General features: G+C 32.8%; 2 protein-coding genes across 2 annotated transcripts; both read left to right on the forward strand.

Moving 5' to 3' along the window:
- Positions 1 to 7,206: 7,206 nt before the first annotated feature.
- LOC103828524 (putative defensin-like protein 270) lies at positions 7,207 to 16,445 on the forward strand. Its single transcript, XM_018653099.2, has 3 exons — positions 7,207 to 7,300; positions 7,449 to 15,404; positions 15,555 to 16,445. Exons 1-2 carry the CDS (start codon positions 7,228 to 7,230, stop codon positions 7,598 to 7,600), a joined length of 225 nt encoding a protein of 74 aa, XP_018508615.1. The 5' UTR covers positions 7,207 to 7,227; the 3' UTR covers positions 7,601 to 15,404; positions 15,555 to 16,445.
- LOC117126715 (putative defensin-like protein 270) lies at positions 12,698 to 16,487 on the forward strand. Its single transcript, XM_033275616.1, has 3 exons — positions 12,698 to 12,791; positions 12,940 to 15,404; positions 15,555 to 16,487. Exons 1-2 carry the CDS (start codon positions 12,719 to 12,721, stop codon positions 13,089 to 13,091), a joined length of 225 nt encoding a protein of 74 aa, XP_033131507.1. The 5' UTR covers positions 12,698 to 12,718; the 3' UTR covers positions 13,092 to 15,404; positions 15,555 to 16,487.
- The last annotated feature ends 864 nt before the right edge of the window (positions 16,488 to 17,351 follow it).

The raw sequence follows: 17,351 nt of genomic DNA on the forward strand, positions 1-17,351 counted from the left end.
AAATGGGTCAAATCTAAGGTATATCAAATACCATGATAAATCAGACTTTTCAAACATGAAATCTTAAAAGTTGTTGACTTATAATATTTAAATGACTCCATTTGATTCTATCAATTTTCTTTTTAGTTAAAAAATTATTCTTATTAGGGAACATACATGTATTATGCTCAAAAAATCTCAAATTATAATTTTGTACTAGAGCTTGACCCGTGCGACCGCACAGGTGTTTATGCCATGATTTATGTATATCATATATTTTGTTACTGTATCATGTTATTTATATATATATAAATATATATATATATATATATATATATATTAAATGTGTTGGAGCAATTATGTAACTAAATAAAAAGATTGGATGTGTATATATATATTAATATACTATGTTGGATCAAATTTATATTGACATTTCTTTCATATTTAATTGTATGATTGAAATGTATTATTAGTATATTATGTGTTTGGGTTAAATTAAAAATGAGTTACAATTATTCTAAAAATCCAATTGGACGAGATATAAATTGACCTGCCTATTTTAACTAAAATAAAGGGAATAAAGTTAAATTTATATTCAAAATATGAAGCTGATATTGCTGGAATATTTTTTTTTATTAAAAAAATGACGATAATATTCTAAAAAGTTTATAATAAGGAAGGCTAAAACATAAGTGAATCACGTCTAATATATATGCAACATATTTTATTGATAAGTTATAGTAATAAGCATTAATTTTTTTTATATATATGGTAATGTATACGTATTATAAGACCAAAAACGTGGAAGCAAACTTTTAAATTGTTTTTGTTAATATTTGTTTCTATAGTTTGTTAATATATATGTATTTTAAAGTTGATTTAATTACATTTAACTCAAATTTATTGAAGGAAAACACATTAATCTAACTGAAAAATACAAGCATTAAAATATAAAATTCAATTTAATTCTCAGTAGCATGGAAGTGTAATTAACTTTAAAAGGTAAGGGGTATTTTTAATGAGTACTTCTCTTTTAATAATATAGATTTATATATGGTAATGTATACGTATTATAAGACCAAAAACGTGGAAGCTAACTTTTAAATTGTTTTTGTTAATATTTTTTTTATAGTTTGTTAATATATATGTATTTTAAAGTTGATTTAATTATATTTAACTCAAATTTATTTAAGGAAACACATTAATCTAACTGAAAAACAAACATTAAAATAGGGAATTCAGTTTAATTCTCAGTGGCATGGAAGTGTAATTAACTTTAAAAGCTAAGAGGTATTTTTAATGAGTATTTCTCTTTTAATAATTTAGATTTATATATGGTAATGTATACGTATTATAAGACCAAAAACGTGGAAACTAACTTTTAAATTGTTTTTTTTTATATTTGTTTCTATAGTTTGTTGATACAAATGTATTTTAAAGTTGATTTAATTATATTTAACTCAAATTTATTTAAGGAGAAAACATTAATCTAACTCTAAAAGACAACCATTAAAATAGAAAATTCAATTTAATTCTCAGTGGTATGAAAGTGTAATTAACTTTAAAAGCTAAGGGGTATTTTTAATAAGTACTTCTCTTTTAATAATATAGATGGTATCAGAAAGTTTTAAGTTTTACTAAGATTTTAATGATTTTGAAACTTCATCTATATATACAACGATCATTCTTAGATTATTAGCTACACAAAAAATAAACTCAAAAGTACATTATCTTGTTGAACCTTTTATCATAGGATGAAGTCTTCAAAATTGCACTTTCTTGTTCTTCTCATCATCATTTCTTTCATTCTTAATATTCAATCTACGCGTAAGTATTCGTATATTTATATACAACAAAATGTTTTGTTTTCCTTATATATGTATATATAACTGTGTATATATACCAAAAATCTGGTTATAGTTATCATTATTTTATAATATAATTACTAAGATATTATGGAAATCATATTAACCAGGAATTATCGATAATTCATCAAGCGATTGTGATTTCAAAGGACCTTGTCAAAAGAAAACAGATTGTTACGAGAGATGTGGAGTAGGCAAACCACCCTTCAAAATTGCTTTGTGTGAACCTTATGGAAGTTCACGTGTATGTTGTTGTATCTAATTATTAATAGCCTCATTTGATAGAAGTTATGTCTTTTAGTTTTATCTGAAAGAAAATATATATAGCAATATGATATGCTTACACATAACTACATTTTTACTTACACTTCAGATTATTTCAACATATATCAAATTACATCTTATCAATATATGGAGGGTTCTAGATAAAACAAATTTTGGATGATTCATCAAGCGATTGATAATTAACAATAAAAAATAATAGATAATCACATTTTAATAATTTATTTTATTGGCTGGTGGGGTGATTTAGAAAATTTTTTAATCATATTTAGTATAAAATATTAAGCATTTATTATAAAATGCTTAAATTTTGACTAGTCAAATTTATTTATTTATTTAAATTTGTGTTCTAACAACAATAACACATCAGCTGACAAAACATTTTGCTAATGATTTAATTTAAATCTATAAGTATAGGATTAACTGTAAATTGAAGGCTCGATAAATAGGCGTCTGAGTTTGGCAGACCGATTTTTCCTTCTATCAACAGTGATCCTTGGGATTATAGGTTTTTGGACTTTGGCCAACGCTTTATGTTTCTCCTTTCGTTGGTGAAATTTTAATGGTGCGAATGGTGAAAAAGTATAATTGGAATATTGATCTTATCCTCACAATGAAGTTGATTTATGTATTAGATCAATTATGAGTTCTACGGAAACACATGGTATAAAAAGTTGATATGAATGCTACTTTTAGAGGCGGTTCCATCTTGGTGGCGTGTGATCGAAGAGGTATCCTACTATTGGAAATTTTTGGTCCTTAAAAAAAAAATTTGTACTTACTCGTGGATGTTTCACTTACTTCTGAAGTTGCGTAGAAAAGCTATTCATTTTAACCTTTAATGGAAGTTGGAAATGGCTATCAATTTTTTTGGTGGAATCCTTGGACGCTATTGTTCTCTGTAATAGATTTCATAGGTTTTTCGAGTGCTGCCTCTATGGGGATTTCATTGCCCTCTCTTGTAAATGAGATCTCGTCTGGCGTAGGTGGAACTAGCATGGAGTAAGATGATATGCTCAAATTAACTTTTAAGCTACTCTCTGAAATAAGAGGTTCATTGTAGTATTTTAGGATTGTATCCAGAGAGACTCGATATTTCACACAATAGACTTTAGCATCAGACTATTCTAGGTCAAATTATATAAATCAGTAAAAATAACAGAACAGGGTGAATAACGTAGTTGTTCTATTGATTAATGAGTTGTTTGATGGAAGGATGGTTGCTAGACTTAGGGTTTCAATCAGGTTATCATGACTCTATCGTTAGATGCTAAGGGTTGATCCTAGAACTCAAATTCATATAAGCCAGTAAATCAGCTCTCGCATGTGCTTACTAATCAGATGCTTGGAACCATGTGATTCCAGCTCTTGCATGCAAACTTATGAATGAGCGTCGATCGATACTATAGAGTGAGTTTCGATTGACACTTGTTCCAAACAAGCGTTAAGAACCAATTCGATTTGTTCACCAAGTTATCTAAACCAGCTTTTGCGTGCGCATAGAAACCTAGCTCAGCAAGATTCAATTCAGGTAATAGACTAGCTCTCGCGTGCGCCTAACTATCCTATGATCATGTATCTAGTTAATTAATTTTGAAACAAGCAGTAAGAAAAATCATATTGAAGAATCTATTTAAACACCCTAGCGTATCTATATTTCAGAAGAACATCAAAACCATAGAAAACCTAGATCTTGCATGTGGATCTACTCAGACATGATAGTTGTCATAGAAAATCATAAACTGAATAGATATAAAATAGATAAAACCAAATAAGAAACAAAAGGGGTACCAAGAGGACTCTGAATGAGTTCATTTCTTCTCTCCTAACCTAGAACAATGAATAAAAGAAAGTGTAGCCGTCAAAATGGCTTAGAAAACACATAAATAAGATTCTGAGTCGTCCAGGGGTATTCTAGTAACTTGTGGTAACTTCTGGGCATAAATCGGCCATGAAATAGGCTCAGCCCGTCTTGTAGGATCACCGTCAAGAGGCAGCAAGGCTGTGTCGTCGATCGACATTCTTTCATCTCCTCAGCAGCTTCATCTCGCGAGGCAGACAGACCACTCTTCAGTAAAACGGTCATAACTTATGCTATAGGATGTTGATTGACCTCAAACCAGTGGAATTGGAAAGCTAACTCAAAGACCTATCTTTTTTAAAGATGATGGGCTCAATCTCACAGTGTTAGGTCTCCTCCCATAGCAAAACATCTGACGCGTCAGTGCAGTTTTGCACCTCAAAAGGCTCCAAAATCACCAAAGTTTTCCAAAACGTACCTGAACCTGAAACACTCTAAAACATACTCCAACCCCATATAATATATTCTAAAACATTGATATACCATGGCTAAAAATGGGTAAAATCCATGGTATATCATTAGATTACATCGGCATTATCAACGGCTCGCATTCCTCTCTGAGCAATCTTTAACAGCAATTATGGACTATCTGGTCTACTTATTTTGGAAAAAAATTTGAGTGCTTTCTAATAAGCGACTGCTAGAAATTTAATTGCCGCTAAGTGCACCCTCTCGCAGCAGCCTGTGTAAAGACCGTGAGAACTGTCACTTGTGAAATTCTTCTTCGTGACATCTCAACCTCTTCATTTTGTCTCTAGCACCCAGCAAAAATATAAAATACACTAGAAAAAAAATAGCTCAGATAAAATGTGTACAAGAGTACCATGGGATTGCCTCCCAAGATAACTTGCTTTAAGTCATATTGAATTTCTTTTCGATTTCAAGCAGGGGAAGTTCCTTCCTCTTCAAATGTTGTTGTCATTTAGAGATTTTTAGCCTTTGGCCATTCACTGTGAATTCACCATCACAATTGTTCCATAGCACAATTGCTCCATATGTTCTAACTTTTTTTTATCTTAAATGGACCGGACAATCTTGATTTGAGCTTCCCGGGAAGCAGCTTTAACCAAGAATTATACAACAACACTTGATATCCAACAGTATATCAACTCCCAAGGTTTATCCTTCGCTTTTCCTCAAGCAAAGCATCAGAAATAATCTGTGAAAGAGGTTTGAAAACCGGAGAGACTCTTCTTTTCTTTAAAACTACTGCCATTATTACCTCTACAGTGTTACAAGCCACATCAGATCAGTTTCAACTTCAGAGGAACTCCCATGTACGTAGTCTTAGCTTAGCAACCTGACCATCCAGCCCACATCTTACTTGATACCGCCTAACATACCCCTCTATTGACCTCATTTTTACAATAAATGTATAGGCTTTATCTTGGGAATATTGATCACTAAACACATGGACTCTTGCCCCAACAAGTATTTGAACACACATGTAGTATTTTCTGATCCTTTTCCTCTCTCTTCTATTTTCTATGAATTTCATTTTTTTTTCTATTTTTTTTATTTTTTTTTCTTTTTCAGCTCTGCAAAGTGTAGGTGAATAATGGGGTTATAGAAAATTTTCCTATCCCTCGCTTCCAACAATTTCAACCCCTCTACATCTAACGGAATCATGTCAATCTTTCCTTTACTTTTCTTACTTTATAGATGCCGAAGAGAGGAGAGAGGAGAACCAGAAACACACAGAATTTTACCTTCCATACTTGCATGAGCAAATCTGATCCAATGTATACCAAGCCCCAAAACAAGTGATTGATGTAGATTAAGATTGGAAGTTAGATTTGGCTCCTTCAGACATTCTCAGCAAGCGTGTATGTTACTGGCAGGTTGATCAATTTTGGTGTTTCCAATTCAATACACCCTACAATCAGTAAATCAGGGAATGGTGCTTGAGAGTAGTTAGGGAGTTAGGAAAATTGAAAAAGTTCATCATCCCTTTTTTTACTATAAAATTAGCCAGCTAACACTCAAAACAAAACATAATGTCAGTACCCACATCCCCCCTCGACTTAAACAAAATTGTCTCCAATGTTATACAGTCTCAGATTGAGTTTGAGATTGGTGAAGGAAATAAATAAAAGCTGAAAATTTATCAAGGAAAGTCGAGTCTTACCAATTGTCTGATAGTAGTGTCGATCAACACAGTGATGTGGTGATGTAGTGTCGACTGACACCGGGCGATTTGTCGTTCGGTGCTCTTTCAGAACTAGTCTTCCTCAAAACTTTTTGTTTTTCCATTTTTTTAATATTTTTAGTAAATAAAAAAGTTAAAATGTCTAATAATAGGTTGCCTCTCACTCAAAGATTTTTATAGTCTTTATTTTGAAGTTTTGAATTTTTTGGGTTAGTTTCAAGGTAAATGAGAACTTGTTGAAAAACAAGTCTCAACATCTTCATCACTCATCTCGAACCAGATGCCCACAAAGCTGTTATGGTTTTTCCTCCTTTGGTTCTTTGTTCTTCTTGCTTCTTGATAGTAGCACTAATCTGATCCACTCGCAGCTCTAGACTCTCATATCAGTTGCTACCCTAACTAATCATGTTGTTGATTATTTTACATTATTTGTCTTTTAGTGAAAAGGTAATTTGGACACATTATTTTAAAAAAATTCCCACAAATACAATGTGTCTTATAATGTACCTCAAAGACAAAATATGATTTTTGGTGCATTTTTTTTCACAAGACAATATGTTCATTTTTTTCTAAGAACTAATTATATAATTTATCGTCAAACAAATTTTAAATTATCGAAGGTAAACTAAGAATCTATGGTTTTTTGACACGTTATTTTCAAAAAAAAAATTCAGATGTTAATTTCATGTTTTTTTAAAAACTTTAAATTTCATTAAAGTCTGTAGATTTAAGATTTTGTTGACCTTAACTTTTGTTAAATTAAATACCGTTTTAAGTTTTGTTGATTTTGAATACCATGACAAACCAGACTTTTCAAACATGAAATCTTAGAAGTTGTTGACTTATAAGATTTAAATGACTCCATTTGATTCTATCAGTTTTCTTTTTAGTTAATAAATTATTCTTACAAGGGAATATACATGTATTATGCTCAAAAAAATCTTAAATTATAATTTTGTATGGTATCAGAAGTTTTTAAGTTTTACTAAGATTTTATTGATTTTGAAAAATTCATCTATATAAACAACGATCATTCTTAGATTATTAGCTATACAAAAAATAAACTCAAAAGTAAAACCTTTTACCATAAGATGAAGTCTTCAAAATTGCATTTTGTTGTTCTTCTCATCATCATTTCTTTCATTCTTAATATTCAATCTGCTAGTAAGTATTCTTATGTTTATATACAACAAAATGTTTTGTTTTCCTCATATATGTATATATATCTGTGTGTATATACCAAAAATCTGTTTATAGTTATCATTATTTTATAATATAATTACTAAGATATTATGGCAATCATATTAACCAGGAATTTTCGATGATTCATCAAGCGATTGTGAATTCAAAGGACCTTGTCAAAAGAAGACAGATTGTTACGAGAGATGTGGAGTAGGAAAACCACCCTTCAAAATTGCTTTGTGTGAACCTTATGGAAATTCACGTGTATGTTGTTGTATCTAATTATTAATAGCCTCATTTGATAGAAGTTATGTCTTTTAGTTTTATCTGAAAGAAAATATATATAGCAATATGATATGCTTACACATAACTACATTTTTACTTACACTTTGGATGTATTTCAACATATATCAAATTACATATCTTCAATATATGGAGGGTTATAGATAAATCAAATTATGGATGATTCATCAAGCAATTGATAATTAACTATCAAAAATAATAGATAATCACATTTTAATAATTTATTTTATTGGCTGGTGGGGTGATTTAGAAATTTTTTTTATCAGATTTAGTATAAAATATTAAGCATTTATTATAAAATGCTTAAATTTTGACTAGTCAAATTTATTTATTTATTTAAATTTGTGTTCTAACAACAATAACACATCAGCTTACAACACATTTTGCTAATGATTTAATTTAAATCTATAAGAATAGGATTAAATGTAAATTGAAGGCTCGATAAATAGGCGTCTGAGTTTGGCAGACCGATTTTTCCTTCTATCAACAGTGATCCTTGGGATTATAGGTTTTTGGACTTTGGCCAACTCTTTATGTTTCTCCTTTCGTTGGTGAAATTTTAATGGTGCGAATGGTGAAAAAGTATAATTGGAATATTGATCTTATCCTCACAATGAAGTTGATTTATGTATTAGATCAATTATGAGTTCTACGGAAACACATGGTATAAAAAGTTGATATGAATGCTACTTTTAGAGGCGGTTCCATCTGCGTGGCGTGTGATCGAAGAGGTATCGTACTATTGGAAATTTTTGGTCCTTAAAAAAAAAATTTGTACTTACTCGTGGATGTTTCACTTACTTCTGAAGTTGCGTAGAAAAGCTATTCATTTTAACCTTTAATGGAAGTTGGAAATGGCTCTCAATTTTTTTGGTGGAATCCTTGGACGCTATTGTTCTCTGTAATAGATTTCATAGGTTTTTCGAGTGCTGCCTCTATGGGGATTTCATTGCCCTCTCTTGTAAATGAGATCTCGTCTGGCGTAGGTGGAACTAGCATGGAGTTAGATGATATGCTCAAATTAACTTTTAAGCTACTCTCTCAAATAAGAGGTTCATTGTAGTATTTTAGGATTGTATCCAGAGAGACTCGATATTTCACACAATAGACTTTAGCATCAGACTATTCTAGGTCAAATTATATAAATCAGTAAAAATAACAGAACTGGGTGAATAACGTAGTTGTTCGATTGATTGATGAGTTGTTTGATGGAAGTATGGTTGCTAGACTTAGGGTTTCAATCAGGTTATCATGACTCTATCGTTAGATGCTAAGGGTTGATCGTAGAACTCAAATTCATTTAAGCCGGTAAATCAGCTCTCGCATGTGCTTACTAATCAGATGCTTGGAACCATGTGATTCCAGCTCTTGCATGCGAACTTATGAATGAGCGTCGATCGATACTATAGAGTGAGTTTTGATTGACACTTGTTCCAAACAAGCGTTAAGAACCAATTCGATTTGTTCACCAAGTTATTTAAACCAGCTTTCGCGTGCGCATAGAAACCTAGCTCAGCAAGATTCAATTCAGGTAATAGACTAGCTCTCGCGTGCGCCTAACTATCCTATGATCATGTATCTAGTTAATTAATTTTGAAACAAGCAGTAAGAACAATCATATTGAAGAATCTATTTAAACACCCTAGCGTATCTATATTTCAGAAGAACATCAAAACCATAAAAAACCTAGATCTTGCATGTGGATCTACTCAGACATGATAGTTGTCATAGAAAATCATAAACTGAATAGATATAAAATAGATAAAACCAAATAAGAAACAAAAGGGGTACCAAGACGACTCTGAATGAGTTCATTTCTTCTCTCCTAACCTAGAACAATGAATAAAAGAAAGTGTAGCCGTCAAAAATGGCTTAGAAAACACATAAATAAGATTCTGAGTCGTCCAGGGGTATTCTAGTAACTTGTGGTAACTTCTGGGCATAAATCGGCCATGAAATAGGCTCAGCCCGTCTTGTAGGATCACCGTCAAGAGACAGCAAGGCTGTGTCGTCGATCGACATTCTTTCATCTCCTCGGCAGCTTCATCTCGCGAGGCAGACAGACCACTCTTCAGTAAAACGGTCATAACTTATGCTATAGGATGTTGATTGACCTCAAACCAGTGGAATTGGAAAGCTAACTCAAAGACCTATCTTTTTTAAAGATTATGGGCTCAATCTCACAGTGTTAGGTCTCCTCCCATAGCAAAACATCTGACGCGTCAGTGCAGTTTTGCACCTCAAAAGGCTCCAAAATCACCAAAGTTTTCCAAAACGTACCTGAACCTGAAACACTCTAAAACATACTCCAACCCCATATAATATATTCTAAAACATTGATATACCATGGCTAAAAATGGGTAAAATCCATGGTATATCATTAGATTACATCGGCATTATCAACGGCTCGCATTCCTCTCTGAGCAATCTTTAACAGCAATTATGGATTATCTGGTCTTCTTATTTTGGCAAAATAATTGAGTGCTTTCTAATAAGCGACTGCTAAATATTTAATCGCCGCTAAGTGCACCCTCTCGCAGCGGCCTGTGTAAAGACCGTGAGAACTGTCACTTGTGAAATTCTTCTTCGTGACATCTCAACCTCTTCGTTTTGTCTCTAGCACCCAGCAAAAATATAAAATACACTAGAAAAAAATAGCTCAGATAAAATGTGTACAAGATTACCATGGGATTGCCTCCCAAGATAACTTGCTTTAAGTTATATTGAATTTCTTTTCGATTTCAAGCAGGGGAAGTTCCTTCCTCTTCAAATGTTGTTGTCATTTAGAGATTTTTAGCCTTTGGCCATTCACTGTGAATTCACCATCACAATTGTTCCATAGCACAATTGCTCCATATGTTCTAACTTTTTTTTATCTTAAATGGACCGGACAATCTTGATTTGAGCTTCCCGGGAAGCAGCTTTAACCAAGAATTATACAACAACACTTGATATCCAACAGTATATCAACTCCCAAGGTTTATCCTTCGCTTTCCCTCAAGCAAAGCATCAGAAATAATCTGTGAAAGAGGTTTGAAAACCGGAGAGACTCTTCTTTTCTTTAAAACTACTGCCATTATTACCTCTACAGTGTTGCAAGCCACATCAGATCAGTTTCAACTTCAGAGGAACTCCCATGTACTTAGTCTTAGCTTAGCAACCTGACCATCCAGCCCACATCTTACTTGATACCGCCTGACATACCCCTCTATTGACCTCATTTTTACAATAAATGTATAGGCTTTATCTTGGGAATATTGATCACTAAACACATGGACTCTTACCCCAACAAGTATTTGAACACACATGTAGTATTTTCTGATCCTTTTCCTCTCTCTTCTATTTTCTATGAATTTAATTTTTTTTTCTATTTTTTTATTTTTTTTTTCTTTTTCAGCTCTCCAAAGTGTAGGTGAATAATGGGGTCATAGAAAATTTTCCTATCCCTCGCTTCCAACAATTTCAACCCCTCTACATCTAACGGAATCATGTCAATCTTTCCTTTACTTTTCTTACTTTATAGATGCCGAAGAGAGGAGAGAGGAGAACCAGAAACACACAGAATTTTACCTTCCATACTTGCATGAGCAAATCTGATCCAATGTATACCAAGCCCCAAAACAAGTGATTGATGTAGATTAAGATTGGAAGTTAGATTTGGCTCCTTCAGACATTCTCAGCAAGCGTGTATGTTACTGGCAGGTTGATCAATTTTGGTGTTTCCAATTCAATACACCCTACAATCAGTAAATCAAGGAATGGTGCTTGAGAGTAGTTAGGGAGTTAGGAAAATTGAAAAAGTTCATCACCCCTTTTTTTACTATAAAATTAGCCAGCTAACACTCAAAACAAAACATAATGTCAGTACCAACATCCCCCCTCGACTTAAACAAAATTGTCTCCAATGTTATACAGTCTCAGATTGAGTTTGAGATTGGTGAAGGAAATAAATAAAAGCTGAAAATTTATCAAGGAAAGTCGAGTCTTACCTATCGTCTGATAGTAGTGTCGATCAACACAGTGATGTGGTGATGTAGTGTCGACTGACACCGGGCGATTTGTCGTTCGGTGCTCTTTCAGAACTAGTCTTCCTCAAAACTTTTTGTTTTTCCTTTTTTTAATATTTTTAATAAATAAAAAAATTAAAATGTCTAATAATAGGTTGCCTCTCACTCAAAGATTTTTATAGTCTTTATTTTGAAGTTTTGAATTTCTTGGGTTAGTTTCAAGGTAAATGAGAACTTGTTGAAAAACAAGTCTCAACATCTTCATCACTCATCTCGAACCAGATGCCCACAAAGCTGTTATGGTTTTTCCTCCTTTGGTTCTTTGTTTTTCTTGCTTCTTGATAGTAGCACTAATCTGATCCACTCGCAGCTCTAGACTCTCATGTCAGTTGCTACCTTAACTAATCATGTTGTTGATTATTTTACATTATTTGTCTTTTAGTGAAAAGGTAATTTGGACACATTATTTTAAAAAAATTCCCACAAATACAATGTGTCTTATAATGTACCTCAAAGACAAAATATGATTTTTGGTGCATTTTTTTTCACAAGACAATATGTTCATTTTTTCTAAGAACTGATTATATAATTTATCGTCAAACAAATTTTAAATTATCGAAGGTAAACTAAGAATCTATGGTTTTTTGACACGTTATTTTCAAAACAATTTTCAGATGTTAATTTCATGTTTTTTAAGAACTTTAAATTTCATTAAAGTCTGTAGATTTAAGATTTTGTTGACCTTAACTTTTGTTAAATTAAATACCATTTTAAGTTTTGTTGATTTTGAATACCATGACAAACCAGACTTTTCAAACATGAAATCTTAGAAGTTGTTGACTTATAAGATTTAAATGACTCCATTTGATTCTATCAGTTTTCTTTTTAGTTAATAAATTATTCTTACAAGGGAATATACATGTATTATGCTCAAAAAATCTTAAATTATAATTTTGTATGGTATCAGAAGTTTTTAAGTTTTACTAAGATTTTATTGATTTTGAAAAATTCATCTATATAAACAACGATCATTCTTAGATTATTAGCTATACAAAAAAATAAACTCAAAAGTAAAACCTTTTATCATAAGATGAAGTCTTCAAAATTGCATTTTGTTGTTGTTCTCATCATCATTTCTTTCATTCTTAATATTCAATCTGCTAGTAAGTATTCTTATGTTTATATACAACAAAATGTTTTGTTTTCCTCCTATATGTATATATAACTGTGTGTATATACCAAAAATCTGTTTATAGTTATCATTATTTTATAATATAATTACTAAGATATTATGGCAATCATATTAACCAGGAATTCTCGATGATTCATCAAGCGATTGTGAATTCAAAGGACCTTGTCAAAAGAAGACAGATTGTTACGAGAGATGTGGAGTAGGAAAACCACCCTTCAAAATTGCTTTGTGTGAACCTTATGGAAATTCACGTGTATGTTGTTGTATCTAATTATTCATAGCCTCATTTGATAGAAGTTATGTCTTTTAGTTTTATCTGAAAGAAAATATATATAGCAATATGATATGCTTACACATAACTACATTTTTACTTACACTTTGGATGTATTTCAACATATATCAAATTACATATCTTCAATATATGGAGGGTTATAGATAAATCAAATTATGGATGATTCATCAAGCAATTGATAATTAACTATCAAAAATAATAGATAATCAAATATTAATAATTTATTTTATTGGCTGGTGGGGTGATTTCGAAAAAAATTATTATATTTAGTATACAATATTAAGCATTTATTATAAAATAGTTAACTTTTGACTAGTCAAATCTATTTATTTATTTAATTTTTTGTTCTAACAACAATAACACATCAGACGAAAACACATTTTGCTAACGATTTAACTTAAATCTATGTAAATATAATATAAATAAACTTGATAAGTATAAGATTAAATGTAAATTGAAGGCTCGATAAATATGCGTCTGAGTTTGGCAGACAAATTTTTCCTTCTATCAACGGTGATCCTTCTATGTCGACGAAAATTTTCAATCCAGTATGGCTCTGTGAAACTTGAAAACCAAATCTGAAAATATTTCAGAAATCAGGATGATTTTCTATCAACTTATAGAATGAATAACTAATGGAGTTTAACTCGTAATTGAATGTTATTGGTGGATATAGAAAGCTGGAAATGACAGCTTTCAGATCCCAACGTGAAAGTGACTTAAGTCCTTCTTTATCAACTGGAAATCACTTCACAATATGGCTCTGTGAAGCAGAAAAAAAAAATCTTATAAATGCAATCTATGGGGTAAATGGATTAAATGCAATCTGCTAAAGGAGAAAAGTTTCTGGGTGTTAATAGGAAAGCTACGATAGAGGAAGCAGTTCTAAATTTTTGGAGAAGAAGAAGACATCGTATTGGGTTATTAAATGATATTGAATCAGAGTTGAATATTTTTAAAGGGAATCTGAGCTCAAAGTTGGATGATGTTAGCTTATGGAGAAGGAAGTCGGGATTTAAGCATAAATTCTCGACCCATGAGACTTGGATGTTATTGAGGGAGATTAAGACACAATGCACTTGTTCCCATGGTATTTGGTTCTCCCAAGCTACGCCAAAGTTTTCTTTTATGTCTTGGCTGTCGATTCTGGATATAATGTCCACATTGGACAGAGTCTCTCGTTGGAATCATGGGGTAGATACAACGTGTGTTCTGTGCAAGAATGCCCATGAATCAAGGAATCACCTTTTCTTTGAATGTTTCTATTCCTCTCAATTTTGGGAGCATATCACTAAAGGGATTTTCCGAAACTCCTATAGTAATGTCAGGTCCGAGATTCTGATGCTAATTACAGATGAGACTATGGAAAAGAAGAGCATGTTCTGTATTAGATATGCGTTTCAGGCGGTCTTGTACTCGCCGTTGAAGGAACAAAATAAGAGTAAGCATGGTGATAAGTTGATGCCGATGCCAGTTTTGAAGAAGTTAATTGATAAGGGGATTGGAAATCTATTATATAATAGGAGAGTTTCTCTCCCCCTGATGCGACACGTCAGCGGTCTGTGGGTCCCACTTTTTAAAAGTGTGAAAAAATGTCAAATATATGGCTCGAACCCAGGTTATTGAAATATAAACATCCACAATTATACCACTGCACTAAAGGATACTTTGTACATTGATGGCCGAAACTAATATATATTATGAAGGTCGGAAACTAATATAACATTATGGACCCCACCTTTTTTTTTAAATTGATGGGTAACGAATGGACTTCGACAAAATGGGCTTTGGGCTTATTGATTTTCTGTTTATTAGGCTTTGTATCTGCCCAAAGTGGTGATACAGACAAAGCTAAGAAGATTAGGGAAGCCGCCATCTTCACCATCTCCTTCGTCGCTTGCGATTCCCCTTCTGGCAATCAGTTATTATGGTCGATCTTTACGGCTCTACGCACGTTTTGCGCCTACCAAACGCTTAGTTTCTGCTCTAACGCCTTCAGAGCTCTCATATATATAGAATCCCTCGAGGTATAAGCTCCATCTTGTCTCAAACTTTTCTTTCTCAGTTTTCCGTTCGCTTTACTTTCTCACATCCGTCGCGAAAATGACTTATCCAGCTGCTCCAGCCGCTTCAGCCACCATTGCCGCCGTTCCCTTCTCCACCTTCAACTCTCTTCGCCTTGGAAGGTCCACTCAATCCATTGTTGGTCGGCTCATCCGATTCTAGGATTCCAGAAACATTAACAAGAATGGAGAGTTTATGGGCATCACCATTCTCCTCCTTGATGAACTGGTGATGATTGTTTCTAACTTATTTTTTATAACTTTAACTCTGCTTTGCTTATTCTTTGTTTATATATGAAACGTGTCTTCATGTTTTTTTTTGGTTTTGTCTATGGATTTTTTATGAACAACTAATGATTTTTCTCTGTTTTTCTTACAGGATTCTGTGATCCACGGTTTCATCCCTGCAATCTCCAAACAAAACATGAAAACTGAAAGAATTATGTTTTTAGCAACCGAATCTAAAAGAAATAAAAGACATCTTACTTAATAAATTAAAACCTTTTCTTTTGCAGATTCCAACGACGATGAAGCACCCGAGGACCAACGACAATGGAATGATGCGGACGAAGCCTAACTGATGTAAGTAAACTCCTCTTCAATAACGCATCACACTATTATCGCTCCCCAATCTCACAAACTTAAGCTCTAATCATGCCAGGGATCCCACAGGTGATGCTGTCCCGACAACGGAGAAAAAAAAAGAAAGATAACCTAACGTTTTTTTTATTTTCAGTTTTTAAGTTCAAATCATGTTTTAGACATAGAACCCAACATAATTTGAGCCCAAACATTTTAAACCCACAATTACTTTTTCATAATGTAAAAACGTCAACCTTCGTTTATGTTTTGTTAAACTATTTTAATCTTTATGTTTTGTTAAACTATTTCACACAGGGGGCAGATCTCCTTAGAAGGGGAGCCACTCGCCACGATGCTTCCAGTTTCACCATTCTTGAAACTCTTATGAACCACAAAGCCAATATAAGAGCTCTGTTTCAATCTAACGGCTGGATTTTGTCACAGACCACCGCTAAGCCTGAAGAGAGAAGAGAAGTGAAGTGCTGCGTTTTGGAAGATGGTTACTTGGAGTTTACAATATGAAGATGGAACCCGTGACGAGGAAGACGAGGAGAAGTGTTACTTGGAATATCCTAACGTTGAGGATGTAGACAATGTGTGATCTTAGCGATGAAGATTAGTGTAGCTTTAATATATGCTACTACGGTCCTTGAGCTCCCTAACAAGTACTAGCAAACAATGTGTATTTTGAAAAAATAAAATAATTTTGTAATGCAAGTAGTTTGAAACTTTGAGTATTTATTCAAACAACGGATATATACAGAGTTGATAACTTGATATGGACCCCCAAATAAGTTGGTGCTGCGCTGTCACAATATCTGTCTTTTTAATTTCATATACCTGACGTAAGCTTCTTCATTTTCTTCTCTTTCCCTTTCCGTTGTTCCACGCTCTCTGTTTCATGTTTAGGCCCTTTTCACATTCTCTATATTTTACCTTAATTATACTTTTTGAATTTTCCTTCCGTTTTGGGAAATGTCTCTAACTTGAGTTAAACCTCAAAAGCTAGGATCAATTTTGTTGTCTTATTTCCGATAAATTTTATTCTTTAATTTGCATAAATCTTAAATAACACTAACATTCCGTAAATCATACCACCCCATCGATATCCAAAGTAACCAGCCCCGCGCTTGCGCGGGGTCTCAGCACCTAGTAAGATAAGTTTGATGAGAATGAAGGGTGTGAAAGGGATGGAAGGGCTCATGCAATTTTGGTTTGGAACAAGAGTGTGAAGTGTTTATACCTTTTCAAGTATAAGTAGTAGAAGAGATGAAGAGTTGTAGTTCTTTAGATTAAGGTTGCAATAGTTGTACGAAGGCTTTTTTGATGAATACAATTTAATACTCATTCAAAAAAAAACAGACCTAAATAGATTTTAAAAACATATTGGTTTTCTCTCAACTTTTAGATTGAATAACTAACTGAGTTTACCTTGTAATTGAGATCGTAAAGGTGGTGTGTTTGCCTTGCCACGAGATCTATCAATCTCAGTTAATTTCCTTGCTTATATCCTTTTGTATCTGATCCAAATCATCTTTCAAACACCACCAACTTGTCACTGATTTATCTTGGAAACACAAGGTAGTTGACGGTA

Source organism: Brassica rapa, chromosome A07, assembly GCF_000309985.2.
Source record: "Brassica rapa cultivar Chiifu-401-42 chromosome A07, CAAS_Brap_v3.01, whole genome shotgun sequence".
Taxonomy (NCBI): domain Eukaryota; kingdom Viridiplantae; phylum Streptophyta; class Magnoliopsida; order Brassicales; family Brassicaceae; genus Brassica; species Brassica rapa.

Coding starts and splice junctions, on each gene's coding strand:
- LOC117126715 (XM_033275616.1), top strand. CDS start 12,719: ATGAAGTCTTCAAAATTGCATTTTGTTGTTGTTCTCATCATCATTTCT. Junction 12,792..12,939: donor TCTTAATATTCAATCTGCTA/GTAAGTATTCTT, acceptor CATATTAACCAG/GAATTCTCGATGATTCATCA.
- LOC103828524 (XM_018653099.2), top strand. CDS start 7,228: ATGAAGTCTTCAAAATTGCATTTTGTTGTTCTTCTCATCATCATTTCT. Junction 7,301..7,448: donor TCTTAATATTCAATCTGCTA/GTAAGTATTCTT, acceptor CATATTAACCAG/GAATTTTCGATGATTCATCA.